Source organism: Dipodomys ordii, unplaced genomic scaffold, assembly GCF_000151885.1.
Source record: "Dipodomys ordii isolate 6190 unplaced genomic scaffold, Dord_2.0 Scaffold7, whole genome shotgun sequence".
Taxonomy (NCBI): domain Eukaryota; kingdom Metazoa; phylum Chordata; class Mammalia; order Rodentia; family Heteromyidae; genus Dipodomys; species Dipodomys ordii.
This window is the reverse complement of record NW_012267223.1, coordinates 4520412-4540694: the sequence shown is the minus strand read 5'-3', so window position 1 is coordinate 4540694 and position 20283 is coordinate 4520412. Positions and strand designations below refer to the sequence as shown.

The following is a 20283-nucleotide window of genomic DNA, read 5'->3' as shown; positions in this document are numbered from 1 at the left end:
TGGCCTTCTCGGCTCATTAGTTTAGATTCCATCAGCCTTGAAAGGACCCATCGAGAGCCCTATCTCAGCACTCATCGTTCTGTGCCCTGCTGAGCTGGGCAGGGCCTGCCCTCATCCCAGTACTCTCTGACTCCTGGAGGAGGCTCCCACACTGGTGGAAGGGGGACAGGCCTCCGGGGCTCTGAGTGGCCCCTCCCGACCCCACCTGCCGGGTGAAGCACTACACTGCAGACAGGGACAGCTGGCTGGGGAATTCCTGAGCAGATGCAGAGGGCACCATAACAAGCAGATCTTCCACTTTAGAGGCAGGCTTTTAGATCCCAGTGTTCACTTCAGTCGGGTGTGAGATGCCGGGTGGGGGCTGGGAGGCAAAACAAATCACCTTGTCTGGGTCTGTTTCCCTCCCAAAAAACGTCCTACAAGCTGGGCTCAGGCCTGTAATCCTAGCTACTCAGGAGGCTGAGATCTGAGGATCACAGTTCAAAGCCAGCCCAGGCAGGAAAGTCTGTGAGACTCTTATCTCCAATGAGCCACCAGAAAACTGGAAGTGGCACTGTGGCTCAAGTGGTAGAGCCCTAGCTTTGAGCTGAAGAGCTCCAGGGACAGCGCCCAGGCCCAGAGTTCAAGCCCCAAGACCAGCCCCCCCCCCACCTGCAAAATGTCCTACAAGACTCGTTTCCATGGAAACATACATGGTCTTCCAGGGTATCCTAGATGGCAGGAAGAACGGTTAGGTGTCAAGGTGTGTTCCCCCAAGAGGGGGACCTGGCATAGCTCTCCCTGTTACAAGATCGTGCCAGCCCCTGGGCCCTCTCAAATCTGTGCCTCCACTGCCCTCTTGTGGCCAGGTGGGATGCAGCTGCCGCCGAAGTAGAGTGAGAAGCTGCCCAGAGAAGGGACAGAAGGCAGGGAGGTCCTCTCCAGGAGGGGACCACAGAGGCCTCTGCTTCTGCCCACAGCACGCTCTGAGCTTCCTCAATAGGTATGGCCCCTAGATGCAAGCTGTATCTGAAACTCCCCTATGACCTCACTCAGTGCCATCAGGCTCCAAAGAGGAGGAAAGTGCATCGGGCAGAGGGGCTGGGCTATTCACTGCCCTCACCAAGTCAACCTGTCCTTCCAGGATCAAGCCTCTGGGTCACACTGACCTATCACTGACAACACGATTGAGCTGCCATCTCACACCTCCTCCACCTGCATGGGACTGGCACTGAGAATGGGCTCCAGCAACTTCTTTCCCAATGCTTGAGCTGAATGAGAAAAGGAGGGAAGACAGGCTGGGACACAGGCCTATAATCCTAGCCACTCAGGAGGCTGAGATCTAAAAAATCATGGTTCCAAACAACCAACAAAAAGCCAGAAGTGGAAGTGTGGCTCAAATGGTAGAAGGCTAACCTTGAAAGGAAAAAAAAAAAAAAAAAAGCAGGAATGTGAGACCCTGAGTCAAGCCCCAGTGCCAGCACAAACAGAAAGGAAACCAGGAAGCTGGCCAACCTAAGTGCTTTACTCAGCCAGGACATCCCTATAGAAAGGCCTGCCCCATTGTTCCCCAGCCCCTCCCACTCCCCCTTCCACCCTGATGGCCTGGATGGATTCCTGCCAGCTACCCCAGTGAGTCTTGAGTCCCATCTAGAAGTGAGTTGCTCAGCACTGCCAGGCAGAGATTGCCCTGGAAAAGCCCAGAGAGGTGACTGCCAGCTGCCGCAGGACCAAAGACACCGGAATAGAACCCTCGTGCAGGCCCTGGTCTTTGGAATAATGGCTTCAATACCCCACTCTCATGGATGGCTGTCAGTGGGGCTCTGCCAGCTCATCTCTATAAGGCTTCTCTTCCACGTAGCTGGTCTTCTCCAGAAGCCACTGCCGCTCAGGCTCGGTCATTGTCAGTCTGAGTGTCACCTCCTGGAAGACGCTGCTCACAGCCACCTGTGGGAGTCAGAGAGCATGGTCCACCAAAACCCTCTTCTAGCCCCACCACCTAGACCTAGAACTTCCCATTTATGTCCCTACCTGCTCAAAGTGAAGCTTCTGGAACATCCGGATGCTGGGTTCATTTCCTTGCCCAATTTTAGCCTCAAATGTGGTGAGACCTAGCTTGGTCACTCCTTTAGTGGTGTTGGAGAGAAGCAGGATGAAATCCCCTACTAACCCCTCACCCTTTCTGTCCCCATTTTTAAGTCACCTGCCTCCAGACTCAGGCCTGAAGCAGGCTCAGCTGAAGCCTGATCATTCTTTTCCTTCTGTGTCCTCCCTTCTCTCCCTCCACCACCACCCCCATCCTGCCCCAGTCTGTTCAGATTTTCTTACCATAGGACATCATTAGAAGAGCAGCCTCTGTGCCCAAACCCCGGCCCCTGCAGCTGGGCTCTAGAAGAAAGCACTATGGCTGGCACCAGGAGCCAGGCACCAGTGAGGATGGTACTACCATGAGCATTCTGCACACGGAAGAAGTGCTGCACCCCAAGGCTCCAGGCTTGCAACCTATAAGCTCACTCAAAGTTGACCTGACTGCCTCAAGGCAACAGTGACTCCAGGATGATTGAGGATTAAGATGCAGAAACTGAAGGGGCTCAGGGATCATTCCACAACAAGGCAGCTCCAAAAAAGATCATTTATTTTTGCAGGGTCCCTTGCCAGCTCTAAAGACTGATTTGGTGGTGGTGGTGGTGGTCACAGGGCTTGAACTGAGGGCCTGGGTGCTGTTCCTGAGCTCTTTTTGTTTAAGGCTAGTGCCCTTAACACTCTTGAGCCACAGCTCTATTTCTGGTTTTCTGGTGCTTAATTAGGGATAAGAGTCTCATGGACTTTCCTGCCTGGGCTGGCTTTGAATCATGATCCTCAGATCTCAGCCTCCTGAGTAGTGAGGATTACAGGTGTGAGCCACTGGCGCCTGGATTAAAGATGGATCTTTGAAGAATCCACAAAACAATGATTTCATACCAAAGCCTAAGTGAGAAGCCCAGGGTGGACCACCGGGCTGTGGGCTGTGGGGGAATGGCAGGGAAGGAGAATGCTGCCCTAGCAGGAGTTGGCTCACCAACGTGGAGCTTCTGACTGAGCTCTCAGAGGTTAAGGCCTAGCAGAGCTGAGGACCAGGGGGAAAGGCTGGGCCAGTGGAACTAACCTGCAATCATGACCTCAATCTCCCCCAAGGTGGGATCCTCTAGGTCCGTGAGGAAGAGGTTCACATCTCCGGTCATACAGCTCTCTTCAGAGGGGCTTGGCCCGGCCCGCCACTTCTCCGCATCCAGCACAATGAAGGTACACTCTAAGGAGGAGACAACAGGGTTACCACCTGCATCCCCCAGAAAAGAGAGGCGGGCATGGTGCTCAGGACACCACGGTCTCTGTGCACGGCAGGAGAAAAGGGATCCATAGCTGCTTTCAGCTCATTTTAAAGTTCCTATTGTGCCTTTGATCTGAGACTGGCTTCTCCATAGAGCATCTGTACTTATGAAAACCAGGGGCCAGACAGTGGGGGCTCATGCCGGTACTGTAACCTTAGCTACTTAGGAGGCTGAGAAATGAGGATCACCATTCAAAGCTAGCCCAAGCAGGAAAGTCTGTGAGGTCCTTATCTCCAATTAACTAGCAAAAAGCGGTTCAGTTGGTAGAGTGCCAGACTTGAGCAAAAACAAAACAAAACAAAACAAAAAAAACCCTAAGGGACAGTGCCCAGGCCCTGAGCTTAAGTCCCAGTGTTAGCACATGTGCACATGCACAAACATACAAAAGCACCAGACGTGAAGAACAGTAACCACACTACAGCAAGAGACATAAGGGCAGGGCCTAAATTAACATTTGCACTGTCAAATGCTATAGTCTCTAAATGCAAGCCAGGTAACTGCTCAGGGAAGAGGGCAGAAGGGTCATCTATAAGCACTTCAGATAGCATGAGAATTGAAGGGTTTCTAGCACCTTCATAATGCTTTTGTGGCCCCATCAGCACTGTAGCTGTGGGTGAGGAAAGAAGGGAAACTGGAGTTTGGAGTCAGCCCTCCCACCAACAGGCCAAGGCCTCGGATCCTCACTGTCCGTGTCTTCCCGCCAACTGCGCTGCATCCCATACTCTTGCTCCAAGGTCAGTGGCTCAGAGGCAGTCAAACGCTGCAGTTCCTCTGACTGCATCCATTCATGGTACCTGCAGGAGCAAAGGACTGGCCTTACACATGCAGTACCTAAGACAAGACCACAGACACAAGACCTGAAGAAGGTTAGTTCTACAAGAGAACGGCTAGAGTGGACAGTTCAATCTGCCTGGCTTCCCACTCTGCCTCAGGGGTCAGTGTGGAGGAGCAGTGTGAAACCAGGCATTCCTCAAATGCCTGAGGGCCAACTGATCTCAGCAAAGAAAGATGACAGATCTCCGCAAAGACAGATTGACAAGGACCTCAAAAGGAAAAACAAAAAACACTCCTCTATACCATCACTTTTGCAATCTACCAGACATCTGCCAACTGCAAAGAAGACCATCCTGTGACTGACTCAATTCCCACCTTTCAGGCAGGAGACATCAAAATAGCCCATTTGGGTTGGGTTAGCAACCAGTGGCTCAGCTGAGATCTGAGGATCACAGTCCAAAGCCAGCCCAGGCAGAAAAGTCTGTGAGACACATCTCCAATTAACCACCAAAAACCAGAAGTGGAGCTATGGCCCAGGAGGTAGAGTGCCAGCCTTGGAGTGAAAAAGCCAAACAAGTACAAGGCCCTGAATTCAAGTCCCAGCACTAGCACAAAACAGTAACAACAAAAATCATCAGCTGATCTTTTCAAGACAAATATTAAATCTCCAAGAACTGAGATTATTCACTGACATCAGGGAAGGTCACTTACTTACAGTTAGGTGGGAACACAATTTTATTTATTTGCTTTCCTGCATATATTTAATTGACATAAAATGGTTGAAGAATGAGAGGAAAAAATACTAAGGAGTGGGGTGACTTATTCCCAGAGGCTATAATCTTCCACTTCAGCTTCATTTTTTCCTGTATGTTTCTTCTTCACAGAGGAAACATACAGGAGTTAGTCCTACCTCTGAGTTTACACAGTGCTAAGGAGGGCCTCTTCACTATGCACTGGGGAACTAGCAACCCTGTATGGAACTACAATTGCACACACACACACACACACACACCCCGCCCCAGGTGGGAGGTTACCTAGGCACATGCTCAGACGTGTAGGGTACCAGGACTACCCTCTTTCCCAGAAGCATGGTGTTCTCATTCAGCCTCATAGTAGCAACCTGCAGGAGATTGGGGGGGGGGGCGTGTGCAAAGCATGGATGCAAAGACTTTTGGGCCATTTTCTTCCCACTTAGGGTGGGAAGGCAGGCTCTTCTGCCTGCAGCGGGGCTGACAGGGGCCCTCTGAATCCTTTCCTTCCAACCACTGGGGGAAACAGGCTCTAAACTCTTTAAGAAAGTTAACCACGCTGATTGAGAGGTGCCAGTGGCTCACCCCCTTGTAATCCTGACTACCAGGGAGGCTGAGATCTGAGGATTATGGTTTGAAGCTAGCCTGGGCAGGAAAGCCCTTGAGACTCTTTATCTCCAATTAAACACCAAAAATCCTCTAGTGGTGCTAGTGGCTCCAGCCACCAGCCTTGAGCGAAAATAAGCTAAGTGACAGCTCCCAGAAGGAAGCAATTCTTGGCGCCCAAGGGCCCCGTTTGGACTGCCATTCCTGTCTGTTCTGTGTATTCCCGAGAACATCAGTCCATCAAAGTCAAGCACCAAAAAGCCACGGTTCATCCTCAATGTGCCCAGAAACAACTTTCAGCCTATTCCAAACCTTCACGCCCTTCCTCTTCCTGCCCCCAAGTCCGGTCCTCCGGCCCACTCTTGAGTTCTCAGGCCCCTCCCTCTTGCGTGGTGCTTTAGTCCCTCCCGGGACCCAGGAACTGCCAAGCTCACGCCTATGCCCCGCAGAAGCAAGTGTTGGCAACAGAACTGGCCTTCCACCTCTCCCAGACAGCCACGCTTCCACCACAGGCCGGCAGCCACCCTTCGCGCCTGCGCAGAGATGCGCACCGCCCACTTCCGCCACGCAGACGGCGGCCTCCCGGCTCAATCCAGGCCCCGCCCCTGCGAGGCGTCCAATCAGCGCGCTGCGCCCCGCCCGAGGAGCGCGTCGGGAAAGTGGGCTCTAGCGTCGGCGCATGCGCGCTGCGGGTGCCGGTGCAGGACCGCTGGCGCTGGCACCAGCTGAGGAGCTGGCGGTGGAGGCGGCGGCGGCCGAGGTGGCCGGGAGCGAGCTGTGCTGCAGGTGTTGGGCCGGGAAGAAGGGTGAGACGGGATGGAGCAGGGCGCGACAGCTGGGGCTTCTCCGGGAGGGAAGGCGAGGGGGAGGTTCCGAGGATCTTGAGAACTGAGGGTGGGGAGCCCTAACTTAAGCAAGCTTGGCAGGTGAGCGCACGGGGAGTGGAGGCCCGGTTACAAAAGAGAGGCCCTGGGGGGCGAGGAGTGGATTTGGGGGGTGACCCAGGAAAGCCTCAGCCCCCGGAACCGTGCTGAGTGGCAGCCAGCTCGCAGCCTGGAACCAAGGGGACATAGCACCCCAAAGTGTAGAGGGGGCTCTGGTGGTGGGTGGGACTCGGTGGCTTCGGGGTCACCTGAAATGAGTCCGAGCAACATCTAGGCACAGGTCAGTACCTTGTTCAGCAAGAGAAAAATTAGAAGACATTTCCCAGATTTCCATTTTCCCGGGGAGACCCTTCCCGCAGGGCTGAGTCTGGTGGCAGGTATTGAGGAGGAAGTACTTGGGACCAAAAGGACCAGAATGAAGGTGTGGGGAGCCCGCACGCTGCCCTCCCTCCCCACCCCCATCTCGGCGCATCAGACAGCTAACGTCTATCCTTTTGTCTTAGGGAGCCACAGCAGCCCCCGGCCCTGCACTGAAGGCACTTCTGCTGCTATCCACCCTTCCCCACTTTCTGGAGATGGCGGGTGAAATCACCGACACTGGAGAGCTCTATTCTCCCTATGTGAGTGTTACTTTTCCATCTGGTTTGCTTGCCACAGTGCTTTTGGCTTCTAGGGATGTGCACTTCCTCCTGAGGGGTGTATCATGCTGGTGTATGTCGATTCTGGTAAACAAACAAAAAACAGGGTGGGCTCTGACCCTTAGAGCCACATTGCTGCTGTCATGTTTTAGAACATGAGGATAAAGTTTATTTTCTTTTCAGATGATTATCAGAGAGCAGAGAGACAAAATGAACTTGCTAACTCTTGATAATATTTATCTCCAGCGGCTACACTTGCATATGATGCTGCCTTTCCCATGGACAGTAATTGACAGCTGTTGACTTGGGATTTTACTCATCTCAGAAGTTTGAAACTTCTTTGGTCTTCAGCTGAGTTTTTTAAGTTGCACAACTTTTATGGTCTTGGATGGTGAAAGAGTTAGTGAAACAGAGACTTGCAATTGCAGTTTGGTGGAGTCTGCAATTAGGACAATTAGAATGATTGACTTCTATGTGAATCTGTATTACCTCTCACTCCCTCACCCCACACACTCAGTTTATCTTCTGGTAATATCCAGTTGGTCATGGTTACATCACAGAATCTTCTTGCCGGGTTAAAGATAATCATTTGAATAATCAAGACATTGGACTCACATTACTACTAAGTATCATAGAGAAAGGCATCACTGCTTCAGGTAGCCTCTTTCTGGAATTTACCTGCCTTAAACAACTGCTATGCTTTACACCCCCATCTTTCTAGTGTGGGGAATCTCTTCTTTGTTTTCTAGTGGTGCTGCAAATTGTAGAATTGTAGTTAGACACTGGTACTTCATGCCTGTAATTAATTCTAGCTACTCCAGAAGCTGAGATTTGAGGATCACAGTTGGAAGCCAGCCTACGCAGAAAAGTCTATGTGTTGATCTCTAACCATCAAAAAACTGGAAATGGACCTATGGCTCCATTTAAGTAGTAGAGCCCTAGCCTTGATCAAAAAAGCTAAGAAACCATGTCCAGGCTCCATTACCAGGGGGAAAAAAAAAATCTAGCATTACAGTGTGATAGATTAAAAAAAAAAATGCTTCTGAGAACAGCTAGAAGAAATCTTCCTGTTGGGCCAGTACCATTCAAGTACAGCAATGAGGAGCCTCCTTCCCCTCTGTAATGAGACAGGGAAAGTCTCTTGTAAACCCTGGAATAGAATGAAATGGAATGGAATGGAATGGAATGAGTGTATGTCTTGTTTGATGAATCATGTAATGGCTCTCAGCCTCCCATATCAGCAAATAAAATATTTATGCTGCCCCTAAAAGTCACCATGGTTTCTGCTTTTCCTTGAAATATCCACAAACTTAGAAATGAGGAAATGAGTCATTTTAAAAACTGTGTTTCTAAAGGAAAACACTTGGATATTCTCCCATTTCTTGTGTCTCTAGTCATTCAAGTAGTCATTTCATAGGTTAGCCTGTGCCCACAGGAGCTCAGGCCATTGGGCCTATAAGCTTCTGCTCTGCTTTTTTCTTTTTGCCTCCATTCCTTTGTGTTTCATTTGGTTAAGGATCTTTGTGCAAGGGCCACCTCTAGGCATATATCACAATCAACAGCTTTCTTCTTTTGCTATGTAGGAAGATGATTGTCACAGTCAATTGCTTTCTTTTCATTCTATGGGTGAGGAAAGATGTAGGAAAAGTACATACTGGTGGGGATGAGGTGGTGTTAGCCAGGAGGTAAATGGTTAGAGCTTTGAGAGGATAAAACATTTTTATCTAAGTTGGGTTTTTGTTTGTTTGTTTTTCTGGTGCTAGTATTGGGGCTTGAACTCAGGGCCTGGGGGCTGTCCCTTAGCTTTTGTTGCTCAATGGGAATGCTCTACCACTTGAACCACAGCTCTACTTCTAGCTTTTTGCTGGTTAATTAGAGATAAGAGTCTATCTGATTTTTCTGCCTGGGCTAGCTTTGAACCATGATCCTCATATCTCAGCCTTCTGAGGTAGCTAGGATTACAAGCATGAGCTACTGACAGCTGACCTAAGGACATCTTAATCTACTATCCTGGGAGAATGATTCTTGATTTCCTGTGAGACCTAAAGGGTTTATCATCCCGTGTGCCCACCACCCAGCAGAGCTGACTTCCCAGAATCTACTATAGGCGTCGGCATAGCACAATGAAGACAGAACATTGCCTCATCTGCTTGAAAGACTAAGATACTGGGTGTCAATTCATAAAAGTACATCAGCCCTCACTGATGGGCTTGTACACCTCAGCCTGAAACAGACTTCTCTTAGCCAATTTACCCCAGGGGGAATTCTTTTCCCTTGCAGGAGTAGATGTTTGCTTATCTACCTTATTCTGCATAAAGTCTTTGGAATAGCCAATCAGTACTTTCTCAAGGGAAGTGATAAACATAAGAATGTCATTCAGGCCTGCCTGTGTCACCATGAGTGACCCAGGACTGGCATGTGTCCTCATTTGGGGGACCAGAGGTAGTTGAGATTAAGGTGGTGACTGTGATCAGGATACAAGATACAAGATCTGCTGGCTAGTTTTGTGGAAAATCATTGCTGTTGAGTTTGACAGAAAGGGCACTGACTTCACAGCCTTAGATCCTGTCTGGTGCTTGTACCTGGCTGTGGAGATGTGCCCAGAAAGAAGCTGGTGATATCTGGCATAGGTTGCTGGGTTGAAGTTGAGGCAAATGGAGTGCTACACTGAGCTTCCTAGAGCAGAGGGGCCAGGGCAGTGTCCTAGGAAGCAGGAAGCTGTACCTTCACCACAGAGGAAGAGTGGAGAATTAGAGGAAGCTGTTCAGCTTGCATGCATGGGTTTTGTCTATGGAGACTAAGAATCTTTTCCCCTCCTAGTACTAGAGATTAAACTCAAGAACTTGTTCTTGCTGAGAAAGCACTAGAGTCCAGTCTTTGCAACAGGGGCCTTATTCCTCTACTTCCGGCTGCCCTTCTAGGAGGCTGGCCCCTTAGAGCTGTCATATGACCTGCGGAGGACAATGCCTCCTTCCTCTCCTTCCTTCCCCATAGCTCCTCTTGACTCAGCCTGTGGCTAGACTCAGAGGTACTCCGCTTATCTACATCTTGTGATTGACCTGTCCTTACTGTGTACTTTTACTGAAGATAAAGAGGATTTAATGCTCTCCTGGACTGCTGAGGCTTTCCGGAAGGCAAAGAAGTCATGCCTTATCCTGCATGGGTACACAGTGCTCGCTTTGGAACTAAAAAATCACCACGAAACAAGGCAAACATGACTACCCATTTCTTCTTCCAACTTCCAAGAGCTTATCCATAATTAACTTGTCTATGAAGTTGTTAAAGCTTCTTCCTCACTAAGATTTATTTGAGATTCCTGTGGACGCCTACTCCAGCAGTGGTTCACAGATGGTGAAGAGCTTGCCTCGCAGGAGACATTTGGCAAAGTTCAGAGACACCATTGGTAGAATGACTGTGTGGCTGTCAGCAACCACTGTCAGCAGCCAGAGGTCAGGTTTGTTGCTAAACATCCTAAAATACCTAGATGACCCCCCCCACACACACACACACTCCAAAAGACCTCAAATGTCAACAATGTCCAGACCGAGACCCCCTGATCTATTATAGGCCCTTGAACTTTCACGCTCTAATTTTTCCAAAGTTTTCCAAAGTTGAAAATTCCTCTTGTACTATTTAATTTCCCCATAAAACATTGCACTGTACGCCTCAGATCTCAGCCTCCTAAATAGCTAGGATTACAGGCTTGAGCCACCAGCACCTAGCAAGGAAGGGTTATGTTTTAAGGTGTCAAGGAGTTTGTAGGCAGAGGGGTAGAGCTAGTGGAAAGAGAGATTTGCAGGTTGGAATGAGTTCAGAAGTCCAGGCACAAGCTGGGCCTAACCAAGGAAGAAGAACATGTGTTCCTCAAAGAGAGGAAGCTGGCGCTGTGATCTTTTGACAGAGGCAGGAGCATGGCTTTGGGTACACACATCACGTGGCCTCAGCACCTCAATCAAATAGGAGATGGAGGTGACATCTGGGAGCTTGAAGAATGAGCTTTGGAGCAGTTACTATGGGAACTGCTAGGGGCCATGTCCAGAATAAGTATAATTGGATGCAGCCATACCCAAGTGAAAGACTCCCTCATTTGTTGTGTGACCATCTTCTGGCTCCAAAGAAAACGTATCGGGAGCCTTTGGTAGCTCTGGCTCATGAAGGGAGGAGAGTAGGCCTTGTCCTAGGCAGAGTAGCGAATAGGTTAGAATGGGAGGGGGGAGGATGAGGGAGACTCAGGCTGCGCACACTCTTTATAGTCCACCGACTTCCCATCAAGAAATGAAGGCAACTGGTGCCCCGTGGGAATAGGCTTCTGGCTGGAGAAGTAGAAAGGTAGAGGTGTCTGGAGGCAGTGGAGGCATGGATACTCGAGTTGGGGTTCAAGTTAGAGAATAGTTTTATAGCTGAGATCTTGACAAAAGAAATAGTCCTAATTTTTTAACTTAAAAAAATTATTATTGTCTTTAAGTAAATGTACAAGAAGTTCCCATTCTACAAAACAGTATATGAATACAAGTGTCTGACAGTATTGTCACCCATCCCTCCTAACCCTTCCCTTCTCCCACTTTTTTTTAAAAATTGAGATAGATGATTGCATAAATTTCACATATTTCACAGTATTGTGGAATACTGATACTTAGTTAAAGTCACAAATACATTTTAACCTTCACAAGGCAAATTATCATTGTTTGTGAATTCTATGAGCTCTGACAATACAAATTATTTTTCCCGCCTCAGGTGATGTTTACATTTCCTTTTGCTTAGTGTAGGCTATTATTCCCTCTTTCCCTCTCATTTCTCCCTTCCCCTCGCTGTCTTTGGGTTGCTTAGCTCTTTTTCTTCTATGTCCATGGGCTCTAGAGTTGGGGTTCAAATCAGAGAACAGTTTTATAGCTGAGATCTTGGCAAAAGAAATAGTCCTAATTAACTGAGCTAAGGTCGAGGCGGCCAAGTTAGACTTAAATTTGAAACTGGGAGTCAGTGACCGGACACATCACCCTAAGGTTTGTGGTGGGATGGGTGCCAGAGTAACTGCTAGTGGAAATGGGGCTTCTTCAAGGGGCAATAAAATAGAATTAGGTGGTAGGGCCAGTTGTACAACCTTGTGTTACTAAAACCCACTACATTGTGTCCTAAACCCATTACATTGTGTGCTGAGAAAAATTGCTGGCATGTGAATTCTGTTTCAGTTATATGCCAGTAGTGGGACTTGAACTCAGAGCCTCGCATTCTCAGTTGGCTTTTTGGCTCACAGCTGGCACTCTCCCATGAGCCATACCTCCACTTTCTACTTTTTTGCTGGTTAGATTCTTTTCTGTTGGGACTGGCTTTGAACCAGGATCCTCAGATCTCAGCCTCTGAAATAGCTAAGGTTACAGGCCTGAGCCATCAGTGCCCAACCTGTTTCCATTTTTTTAAGCCGTGAAGTTGGTATAGGGTAAGGGATAAAGTTAAGGGAGCGTGACTGTCAGTGACCCAAAGGGCAAGGAAGGGAGGAGGTTGAGTCATGTGACAGGCAGTCTCAGAGAAGTTCCTTGGAGGTCGGTGTGGTTGAAAAGGATGACAGTGGAAGTGGAGACTAGAACTCAAAGATCCCATGGCTTTGATACCTGAATACCACTGACCCCTCCTAAGGAGCCTGGCTCCTTAGTACCTTGGTGCCCCTCTCCCTCCTTGCCTGCCTCCTTGTTAAAGGTCTAGGAAGTGCTATGAGGGTACGCTGTCCCAATCCCTAACCCCTAACCCCAACCCTAACACATAACCAAATCCTAACCCTAACCTCATCCAATGCTGCCCCAACCATAACCTTAACACAAACCCTAACCCACACACTAACATGGACCCTAACCCATACTCCCACATATCCTAACCCAAATCTGTACCCTAACATGTACTCTTGGCCACTCGCTGATCTATTGAGGGGTAGGTTGATTAATTTCTGGACTTAGATGTCACTCCTGTTGGTTCCAGGTTGGGCTGGTGTACATGTTTAACCTCATCGTGGGCACTGGCGCGCTCACCATGCCCAAAGCCTTCGCCACTGCTGGGTGGCTTGTGAGCCTCATCCTGCTGGTGTTCCTGGGCTTCATGAGGTAAGAGGTGCCTGCAGGCTATCCCATGGGAGGTGGGAAAATGGCTTTCTACCTTTCTTTTTTTTTTTTTTTTAAATCAGTTGTGGGGCTTGAACTCCTGGCCTAAGCACTGTCCCTGAGCTCTTTTGCTCAAGGCTAGCACTCTTCCACTTTGAGCCACAGCGCTACTTCTGCTTTTCTGGTGGTTTATTGGAGAGAAAAGTCTCACGGACTTTCCTGCCCTGGCTTACTTCGAACCATGATCCTCAGCCTCCTAAGTAGCTAGGATTAGAGGTGTGAGCCACCAGCACCCAGGCTTTCTACCTTATATGTAGGTCCCAAGCTGGGTGTCCCTAGAGGAAGGGAAATAGATCCCTGGTCTCCTGTGCCTCCTGCTAATGGGCCGATGCCCAACCCTGAGCAGTCAGGCCGAGACACTGGACGGTGCCTTGGTGTGTTTTACGCAGTGCTGGCTGCCTCACCTCTGCAGATGCACCTTCTCTGCTCTACATTTTATTACTTTAGCCATCACGCCTGGCTCTCTGAGAAAACACCACTAGCTAGAATCCAGCAAACATTAACTGATCTGAGAAATCAGTTTGGAATTTAGAATTTACTTAAGATGATTCACCAAGTAAATGGTAAACACACATTACACATACACATGCAGTGAGTCACGTAACAACTGGTCCCTTAAGGACCGTCCCTGGGCCATCGGGGAGGCTCTAGGAGCCAGGTATGGGGGGAGGAGTTCTAGTCCGTGCTGGACAGACTCTTGAAGTTCTTCATAAGTGGCTTTGTGAAGCAGAGATTTAGGACTAGTCACGCCCAGCACCCTGAACCTCACAACCAGAAGTCCCCATAAAAGAGATGGTAAGGGACCCCTGGAGACACCTCCAAGGAGCACTTCCTTTAAAAGAGGCCCCACCTCTCTCCACACTAGCCACCATCGTGGTATTTTCTGGTGTTGTTTGTTTATTGTTGTCGTTGGTATGTGTGTGTGTGTGTGTGTGTGTGTGTGTATGTGTGTGTGTGTGTGATGGTATTGGAGTCTTGCACTCTCCCTTAGCTTTTACACTCAAGGCTAATGCTCTATCATTTAAGCCACACACCTTCACTTCTGGTCAATTAGAGATTAGAGTCTCTGAGATTTGTCTTCCCCAGGCTGGCTTCAAATTGGTATCTTTAGATCTCAGCTTTTTTTTGTTTTTGTTTTTTTGTCAGTCGTGGGGCCTGAACTCTGTGCCTGGGCGCTGTCCCTCAGCTCTTCAGCTCAAGGCTAGCGCTCTACCACTTGAGCCACGGTGTTACTTCTGGCTTTTTCTGCTTACGTGGTGCTGAGGAATGGAACCTAGGGCCTCATGTGTGCAAGGCAAGCACTCTGCCACTGAGCCACCTTCCCAGCCCCAGATCTTAGCTTCTTGAGTAGCTAAAATTACAGGGATGAGCCATCAGCGCTGAGCTGGGGTGCTTTATTGAATAAAGCAAAGTTTCCCCCACCTTGAAGACTTGCCAGTCTCTTATGGGGGCAGGTAATGAAGGAAATTGAAGGTGCCAGGCAATATCAAAATAGGAGCATGGCAGAGCAGGGAGGTGGAGGTGACTGTAGGTTTAAGTTCAGGCCAGAGGTCATGGGGGGGGGGGAAACTGGAGCGAAAGTTTGAAGGAAAAGGGCATGAGCACCATAGGCAGAATGAAACGGAGCTGAATAGTTACAGCAAGTAAGACCCAAAAGAGAGCATGGCATGGACTAGAAAGACACCTAAGGTTCCCATTCATGCCTTTCATTTGGGGGGCTCGGGTGAGCTTTGGAGTACTGTTGTCTCACAATCCATATCAGGCTCTGGCTGGTAAGAACTCAGGATGTCCTTGTCCTTATGTGACTGTCTGTCCCCTTTAGAGGACCTTCAGCCTTCTGAATGGGAAGTGATTATTGAGGGGCCCAGGTAGGATAGCATGCCCCCTCTTTTTGCTAGACTCATTTGTGTTTAAACATGATCAATGAGCTGGCTTTGTGGAACCATGAGCCATCTCTTTATACCTTAATTAAGATCGATTTTGGTTTCACTTCCAAAAAGAAGGGAAAACGTAAAGCCCTTAAAATGGTCAGTTAGGCAAGATAATGAGAAGCCTTTCTTGGCAGGGCCAAAGCGATTGGACTGGACACTTAGGTCTGTCTGCCCAAACCCTGCTCTGGGAGGGGTAGGGGTGGGGCTCTGTGGCTTCTAGTAGCTCCTCGCCCACCTTCCGTCCCACTACAGGACTGAAGGATCACTCAGCTATGATCAGCACTTGAGGGCATGGGGCCAGAGGCAGACTGGCCTGGAAAAAGAGGCAGATAGATGTTCATCCCAAGTTAAGTTTTGTGGCAAGGATAGACTCAGGCCTTAGGTTTCATCTGCAGGCCAGCAGCATTGTATCTCCCATTAACTAGAGCCTTGTGTGGTCTGGCTGCTACTGTTTTCTTTTTTGGTTTGTTTTTGGTCATGGGGCTTGAACTCAGGGCCCAGATGCTGTCCCTGAGCTCTTTTGATCAAAGCTAGGGTTCTACCACATTGAGCACAGCTCTACTTCAGGATAAGGATTTCACAGACTTTCCTGCTGGGGCCAGCTTTAAACCACTATCCTCAGGTCTCAGCCTCCTGGATTACAGTGTGAGCCACCAGTGCCTAGCCTACTGTTCTGTAACAGGAAGTAAAGATTTTTTTCTCTTCATCGTGGCAAAGTGTCTGCTCCCTCCCAGCTTCCTTTTAGGTTTGGGCCAGAGTACTATAAACGTATTTTAGCCAGATTATTCCAAAAGGCAAAGTGATGCCAAAGGAAATAGGGTGGATTCTGAACTGCTGTCCAGTTCAGTTATCCATGCTGCATTGGTGTCTATAATCGGGAGTTGGCCACTTTTGTGTGTCCTAGCAGAGAGAGATGAAAGGTGCCTGCTATCCTTCCAGAAGCTCTGGAAAGCCCTTGTGTATCAGCCTCCCCTCCCAACTCAGAGCACCATTAGTGTTGGCCCAGCAGGCCACTTCTGGACATTGTCCTGTGTCACTTTAACTTCAGCTTACGTTCCCCCTTGAGTAGCATCCCTGTCCTCAGCTTACTGCATACGCCCTTCTTGTGTGTATCACAAAATATACTCTAAATGTAGCCAGTGACAGTAAAAAGTCCCCTCCCAGAATTTCTCTGGGGAAAGCTTTCAGAAGAGATAATGCTGTAGGTTGGTTGTTCGTTGGATCACATTGTACCTCCTGTAATCTCCCTGCAATTAACATATGCCTTCCCTTCAGCTTTGTAACGACCACCTTTGTGATGGAGGCTATGGCCGCAGCCAACGCACAGCTCCGCTGGAAGAGGATGGAAACCCACAAGGTGTGTGCCCCCCTTGTCTCCTTTCAGGGCCTCCAGTCACTTGTGCCCCCAAGACATTCTCAGCAGCCTGTTCTTCCTCCCTGTTCCTGAAGAGCTCCATCCTGTCCCAGAGCTGTAGCTTAGTAGGCAGCGAAGCTTGGAGAACAAATGCAGGGACTTATGTCTTAGCATCGCAGCCGTAGGCCCTCACACTCCCTCCTGGCTCTCTTGGTCATTTTGAACCTTTGTCCCCAGGACTCTTCTAATGTGACAATACAGACACGTTGAAAGCTTCCTAATCAGAAAGCTGAAAAGAAAGGGTGAAGGTGATGGACGCCCCATTGCCTGGGGTTCTGTAGGGCTGTATGTTATGCACTTCCCGTGTGTTTCTCCTCCTCATCCAACGCTCTGCCTGCCAGGAGGAAGATGACGAGGACTCCTCCACGGCCTCGGACAGTGATGTCCTTAGCCAGGACAACTACGAGCGGGCAGAGAAACGGCCCATCCTGTCTGTGCGTAAGTCTTGGGCTGCTGGGGGGGGGGGCATGCTTCCCTGTGGCTCCTCTGTATGGAGAAGGCCCGGGGAAAGTCTCCTCACAGACATCTCCGGCATTTCCTGCTTATGGCTCAGCTTTGAGAAAGGCATCAGGGGGAAGTAAATAAAGTACAGGGTGCCCAGGCCTGGCCTGGCCCTTGCTGGATCTGCCTCTTACTAATGTTTTATTTTACCATATTATTTGAACTCTGGGCGCCTCAGTTTTGAAAGGATGGAATGCCCTGTTCTATGCACTGTTCCCACTGGGGTCAATATGGCTGTCTGGCTTCATCCTCCCACCCACCCCTCATGCATACTGTCTCCTTGCTGCTCCAGCCAGGCCAAGGCCTAGGGTACCCAATCTCCCTCTCATCCCGTAAGGAACATCCCTGAATCCTCTTTTAAAATATGGATCAGGAAGCCAGTCACTGGTGGCTATCCCTGTAATCCTAGCTACTCGTAATGAGATGGAGAGCCAGAGGATTGTGGTTCAAAGCCAGCCAAGGCAGAACAGCTCTTGAGATTCCATCTCCAATTAACTAGCAAAGAAGCCAAGATGGAGGCATGGCTTAAGCAGTAGAGTGCAAGCTGAGCAAGCAAGCTGAACAAGTAAGAAGCCCCCAGTTCAATCCCTGCCACCAGAAAGAGGAAAAATATGTGGGGGGGAGGGGGGGAGAATGGAGGGCATCTGGAAGTGTGGCTAGTAGTGGATTGTTTGTCTAGCATGTGCCAAAGCCCTGAGTTCCAGCCTCAGCACACACACCATCCCAAACAAAAAAGGACTCAAAATGCTTGAAACAGTTATCATTAGGGAGTTTTCTCAAGAGTTTAAGCCCTTTGGGAGTTCCCTTAATCAAGAGGAATTTCCAGAGCTCAGCAGCACCTCTGGGAACCCTTCCACTGAAGGCCATTTCCCTCCATGTTCTTTCTATCCCACAGAGAGACGTGCATCTCCCAACCTTTTTGAAATCACAGACCGTGTGGAGATGGGACAGATGGCCTCTATGTTCTTCAATAAAGGTAAGGCTTGCTCTGGGCTGGGGCACGGAGAAAGGGCCAGTTAAACCTTCCTTGCATACTGGGCCTATGTAATGAGTCCCCTGTACCCTGCCTCCTCCCCAGGTCAGGGGGGAGGAGGGAAGCAGCTGATCTACCTGCTGAGAAGCCTGCCTTGTTCTGTTGGTTGTTTTTTTCCTCTGCCCATGCTATGAATAAAGAAGTAGCTAATGGGGGCCAAGAGTCCTGGGTCACTTTCCAAAGAAGGAAGCCCAGGGGGGCATCGGAGAGTTTTGTGCGTCTTGTTGATTGCTTCTGACTTGGCTGTCTTCCAAGGCAGTAGCCTCGGACTATATGGTAGGATGTGCCGTGGGCACGCCTGGATGTGTACTCCAAGTAGCCAGCAGAGGGCGTTAGGCGCACAGGCTATGGCTGCCATATGGGCATGGAGCCCTGGAGAGCAGAGATGACACGTTGGCTGCCTCCCGTCTCTGCCTGCTCCTGGCTGGCATTTGACTACAGCTTGCAAGGATCCACTAGCGTCAGGTGGATGGGTCTGCCAGCCATAGGTAGCATCGTGTAACTATGGACAGTCTTGTTTTTTTAGAAGACCACCTGTGTAAGAGTTTAGTTTTTAATGCCCAGACTTACCTGTTTCTGCTTCCTTGAGAATCAAGCAGAATCTTAGCAAGGGCTTTCTCGTATGGCTGTCTCAGAAAACATTCTGCCCCTCCATCAAGTCCCCAGTGTGCTGAGTGGGGAATTGCCCTGGGTCATTCCCGGTCTTGAGTATGGCTGTACTTCACTTAGAGGTAGGGGGGACTGCAGAAACTGGCTAGCCACTCAGTTTGTCACCAGTGGTGTGATTTGATGGTCCATCCAGAAATGATTATTGGCACAGGCTGTCCAAGGCTCGGCTCTACCTGACTTTTCTCCCTCTTGGAATCAGCCTCATAGAGGATTTCCAGAATTCATCAAAAACAACTTGGCTATGTTCAGCCAGACCTCTGTGCCTTTCTTTTGTTCTGTTTCCATCACTTCCCATCCACTAGACCAAGAGGGTGAAAGTGTTTCCTCCTGACAGCCCTGCAGAGCCCCCTTCCAAGTGCAGGCTTGGAAGATGAGGTGCACATTAGAGGGAGCATGCGCACCTTTAAGCCTGCTTTCTCATCCTTACGTTCTGCCGTCTGCCCTGGTTTCTGTAAGAATTCTAGGAACTAGTGCTTTGCTTTGTCTTTTCTCCCCCATGGAGCAGACTCCCAGCTTACCCACATCTAAAAGGAAGTGGCACATTTTGTGGTGGCAGCCCCACACTTACAGGAGCTTCTTTGCTATCTCTGGCAGAGTTCTTCAAGCTCTGCACTGGTGATATTGGGCTAGATAACTCTTCATTGTGGTGGAGTTGGTGTTTGTGTGTGAGGGTGGTCCTGTCCTAGACATTGTGGGCTATATAGTGCCTCTTGCTGGTGGCAGTCAAAACTCTTCAGATATGGCCAGTTGTATCCAGTAGGAGATGGTGTATAGACTCATACTCTGCCCTGTTCATAACCCAGATTGCCAAATTGTCACCTTTGGCCTCCACAAAGGGCTCCTCTGGGGTCCCCAGTCATTTCTTGTAATTACAAATGCCAGGCCTAGTCATTGATGTCCTCTCAGGAAGTACATCGATTTTCCTACTTTGTGTCTAGTAATGAAATTTTATTGATCAGGGAGGGCTGAAGGCAGTTTATAAACAGCTGACACTGGAGCTGTTGGCAGGTGGCGGGAAAACAGTAGGGAAGGGACAGTGCCTCCTCACAGAGAGCAGAAAGGCAAACTGGATATGCACCCAGAGTCTGGGGCATGAGTGACGGACAGCCCCATGGGCCACTGAACTTGGACGTCAAGGCCATTTCTAGCATGTCAGGTAAGGACATTCCAGGCAGCATGTTCAAACAAGCAGGTGCCAGGCCCTCTGGCATGTTTTCCTGATTTTTCCCCCCTAGATTCCTAAGAGCAGAACTGACCTCAGATAACCCAGGAGTGACACATCCCAAGCTTTCCCCTGGGGATCCCGAAGGCTCTTCTGAGCCACCAGGATTAGAAGGGAACTGTCACTTCATTTTTCTTTCTGTTCTCAGAGAAAACAGCCACTTGAGACCAAGTGACAACCAAAACTTGAGTAATTCCTCTGAGCAGGAGTTGGAGAGTGGCTGTCCGGGGCTATAACCCTTAGGTTGTTGAGCCTGGCTGCTGTTTTCAGAGCCTCTGTCCCAATCCTTATAACTAGAGTCACAAACAGAAGATGGTGCAGGTGGAATTCTTCTCATCATACAAGATAAGAGATGTTCAGGGACCTGTC

General features: G+C 49.4%; 2 protein-coding genes across 8 annotated transcripts in view; one reads left to right on the top strand and one right to left on the bottom strand.

The window, feature by feature from the left end:
• Positions 1-1493: 1493 nt before the first annotated feature.
• Positions 1494-6005, bottom strand: Nat9 (N-acetyltransferase 9 (GCN5-related, putative)). 6 transcript variants are annotated; one of them, XM_013037680.1, is made up of 7 exons: positions 5789-6005; positions 5156-5241; positions 4032-4141; positions 3125-3268; positions 2308-2367; positions 2011-2105; positions 1494-1926 (listed from the first exon to the last, which is right to left on the bottom strand). In XM_013037680.1, the coding sequence occupies exons 2-7, from the start codon at positions 5230-5232 to the stop codon at positions 1792-1794; spliced, it is 621 nt and encodes a 206-aa protein (XP_012893134.1). In that variant the 5' UTR covers positions 5233-5241; positions 5789-6005; the 3' UTR covers positions 1494-1791. The 6 variants fall into 6 exon arrangements, with proteins under 6 accessions (XP_012893134.1, XP_012893126.1, XP_012893137.1 ...); XM_013037672.1 differs by having other exon boundaries at positions 5911-6005; XM_013037683.1 differs by having other exon boundaries at positions 5959-6001.
• A 180-nt stretch (positions 6006-6185) lies between these two features.
• Positions 6186-20283, top strand: part of Tmem104 (transmembrane protein 104) — a 53283-nt gene continuing 39185 nt past the window's right edge. Inside the window, exons 1-6 of one of the 2 annotated variants that reach the window (XM_013035971.1) lie at positions 6186-6282; positions 6864-6980; positions 12966-13087; positions 16351-16432; positions 16831-16927; positions 17886-17966. In XM_013035971.1, the coding sequence (XP_012891425.1) occupies positions 6936-6980; positions 12966-13087; positions 16351-16432; positions 16831-16927; positions 17886-17966 (427 nt within the window). In that variant the 5' untranslated portion in view covers positions 6186-6282; positions 6864-6935. The remainder of the gene's footprint in view (positions 6283-6863; positions 6981-12965; positions 13088-16350; positions 16433-16830; positions 16928-17885; positions 17967-20283) is intronic. The other variant, XM_013035977.1, reaches the window with a different exon arrangement.

Coding starts and splice junctions, on each gene's coding strand:
- Nat9 (XM_013037680.1), bottom strand. CDS start 5,232: ATGAGGCTGAATGAGAACACCATGCTTCTGGGAAAGAGGGTAGTCCTG. Junction 2,368..3,124: donor GATTGAGGTCATGATTGCAG/GTTAGTTCCACT, acceptor GCTTTCTTCTAG/AGCCCAGCTGCAGGGGCCGG. Junction 1,927..2,010: donor AGAAGCTTCACTTTGAGCAG/GTAGGGACATAA, acceptor TGACTCCCACAG/GTGGCTGTGAGCAGCGTCTT.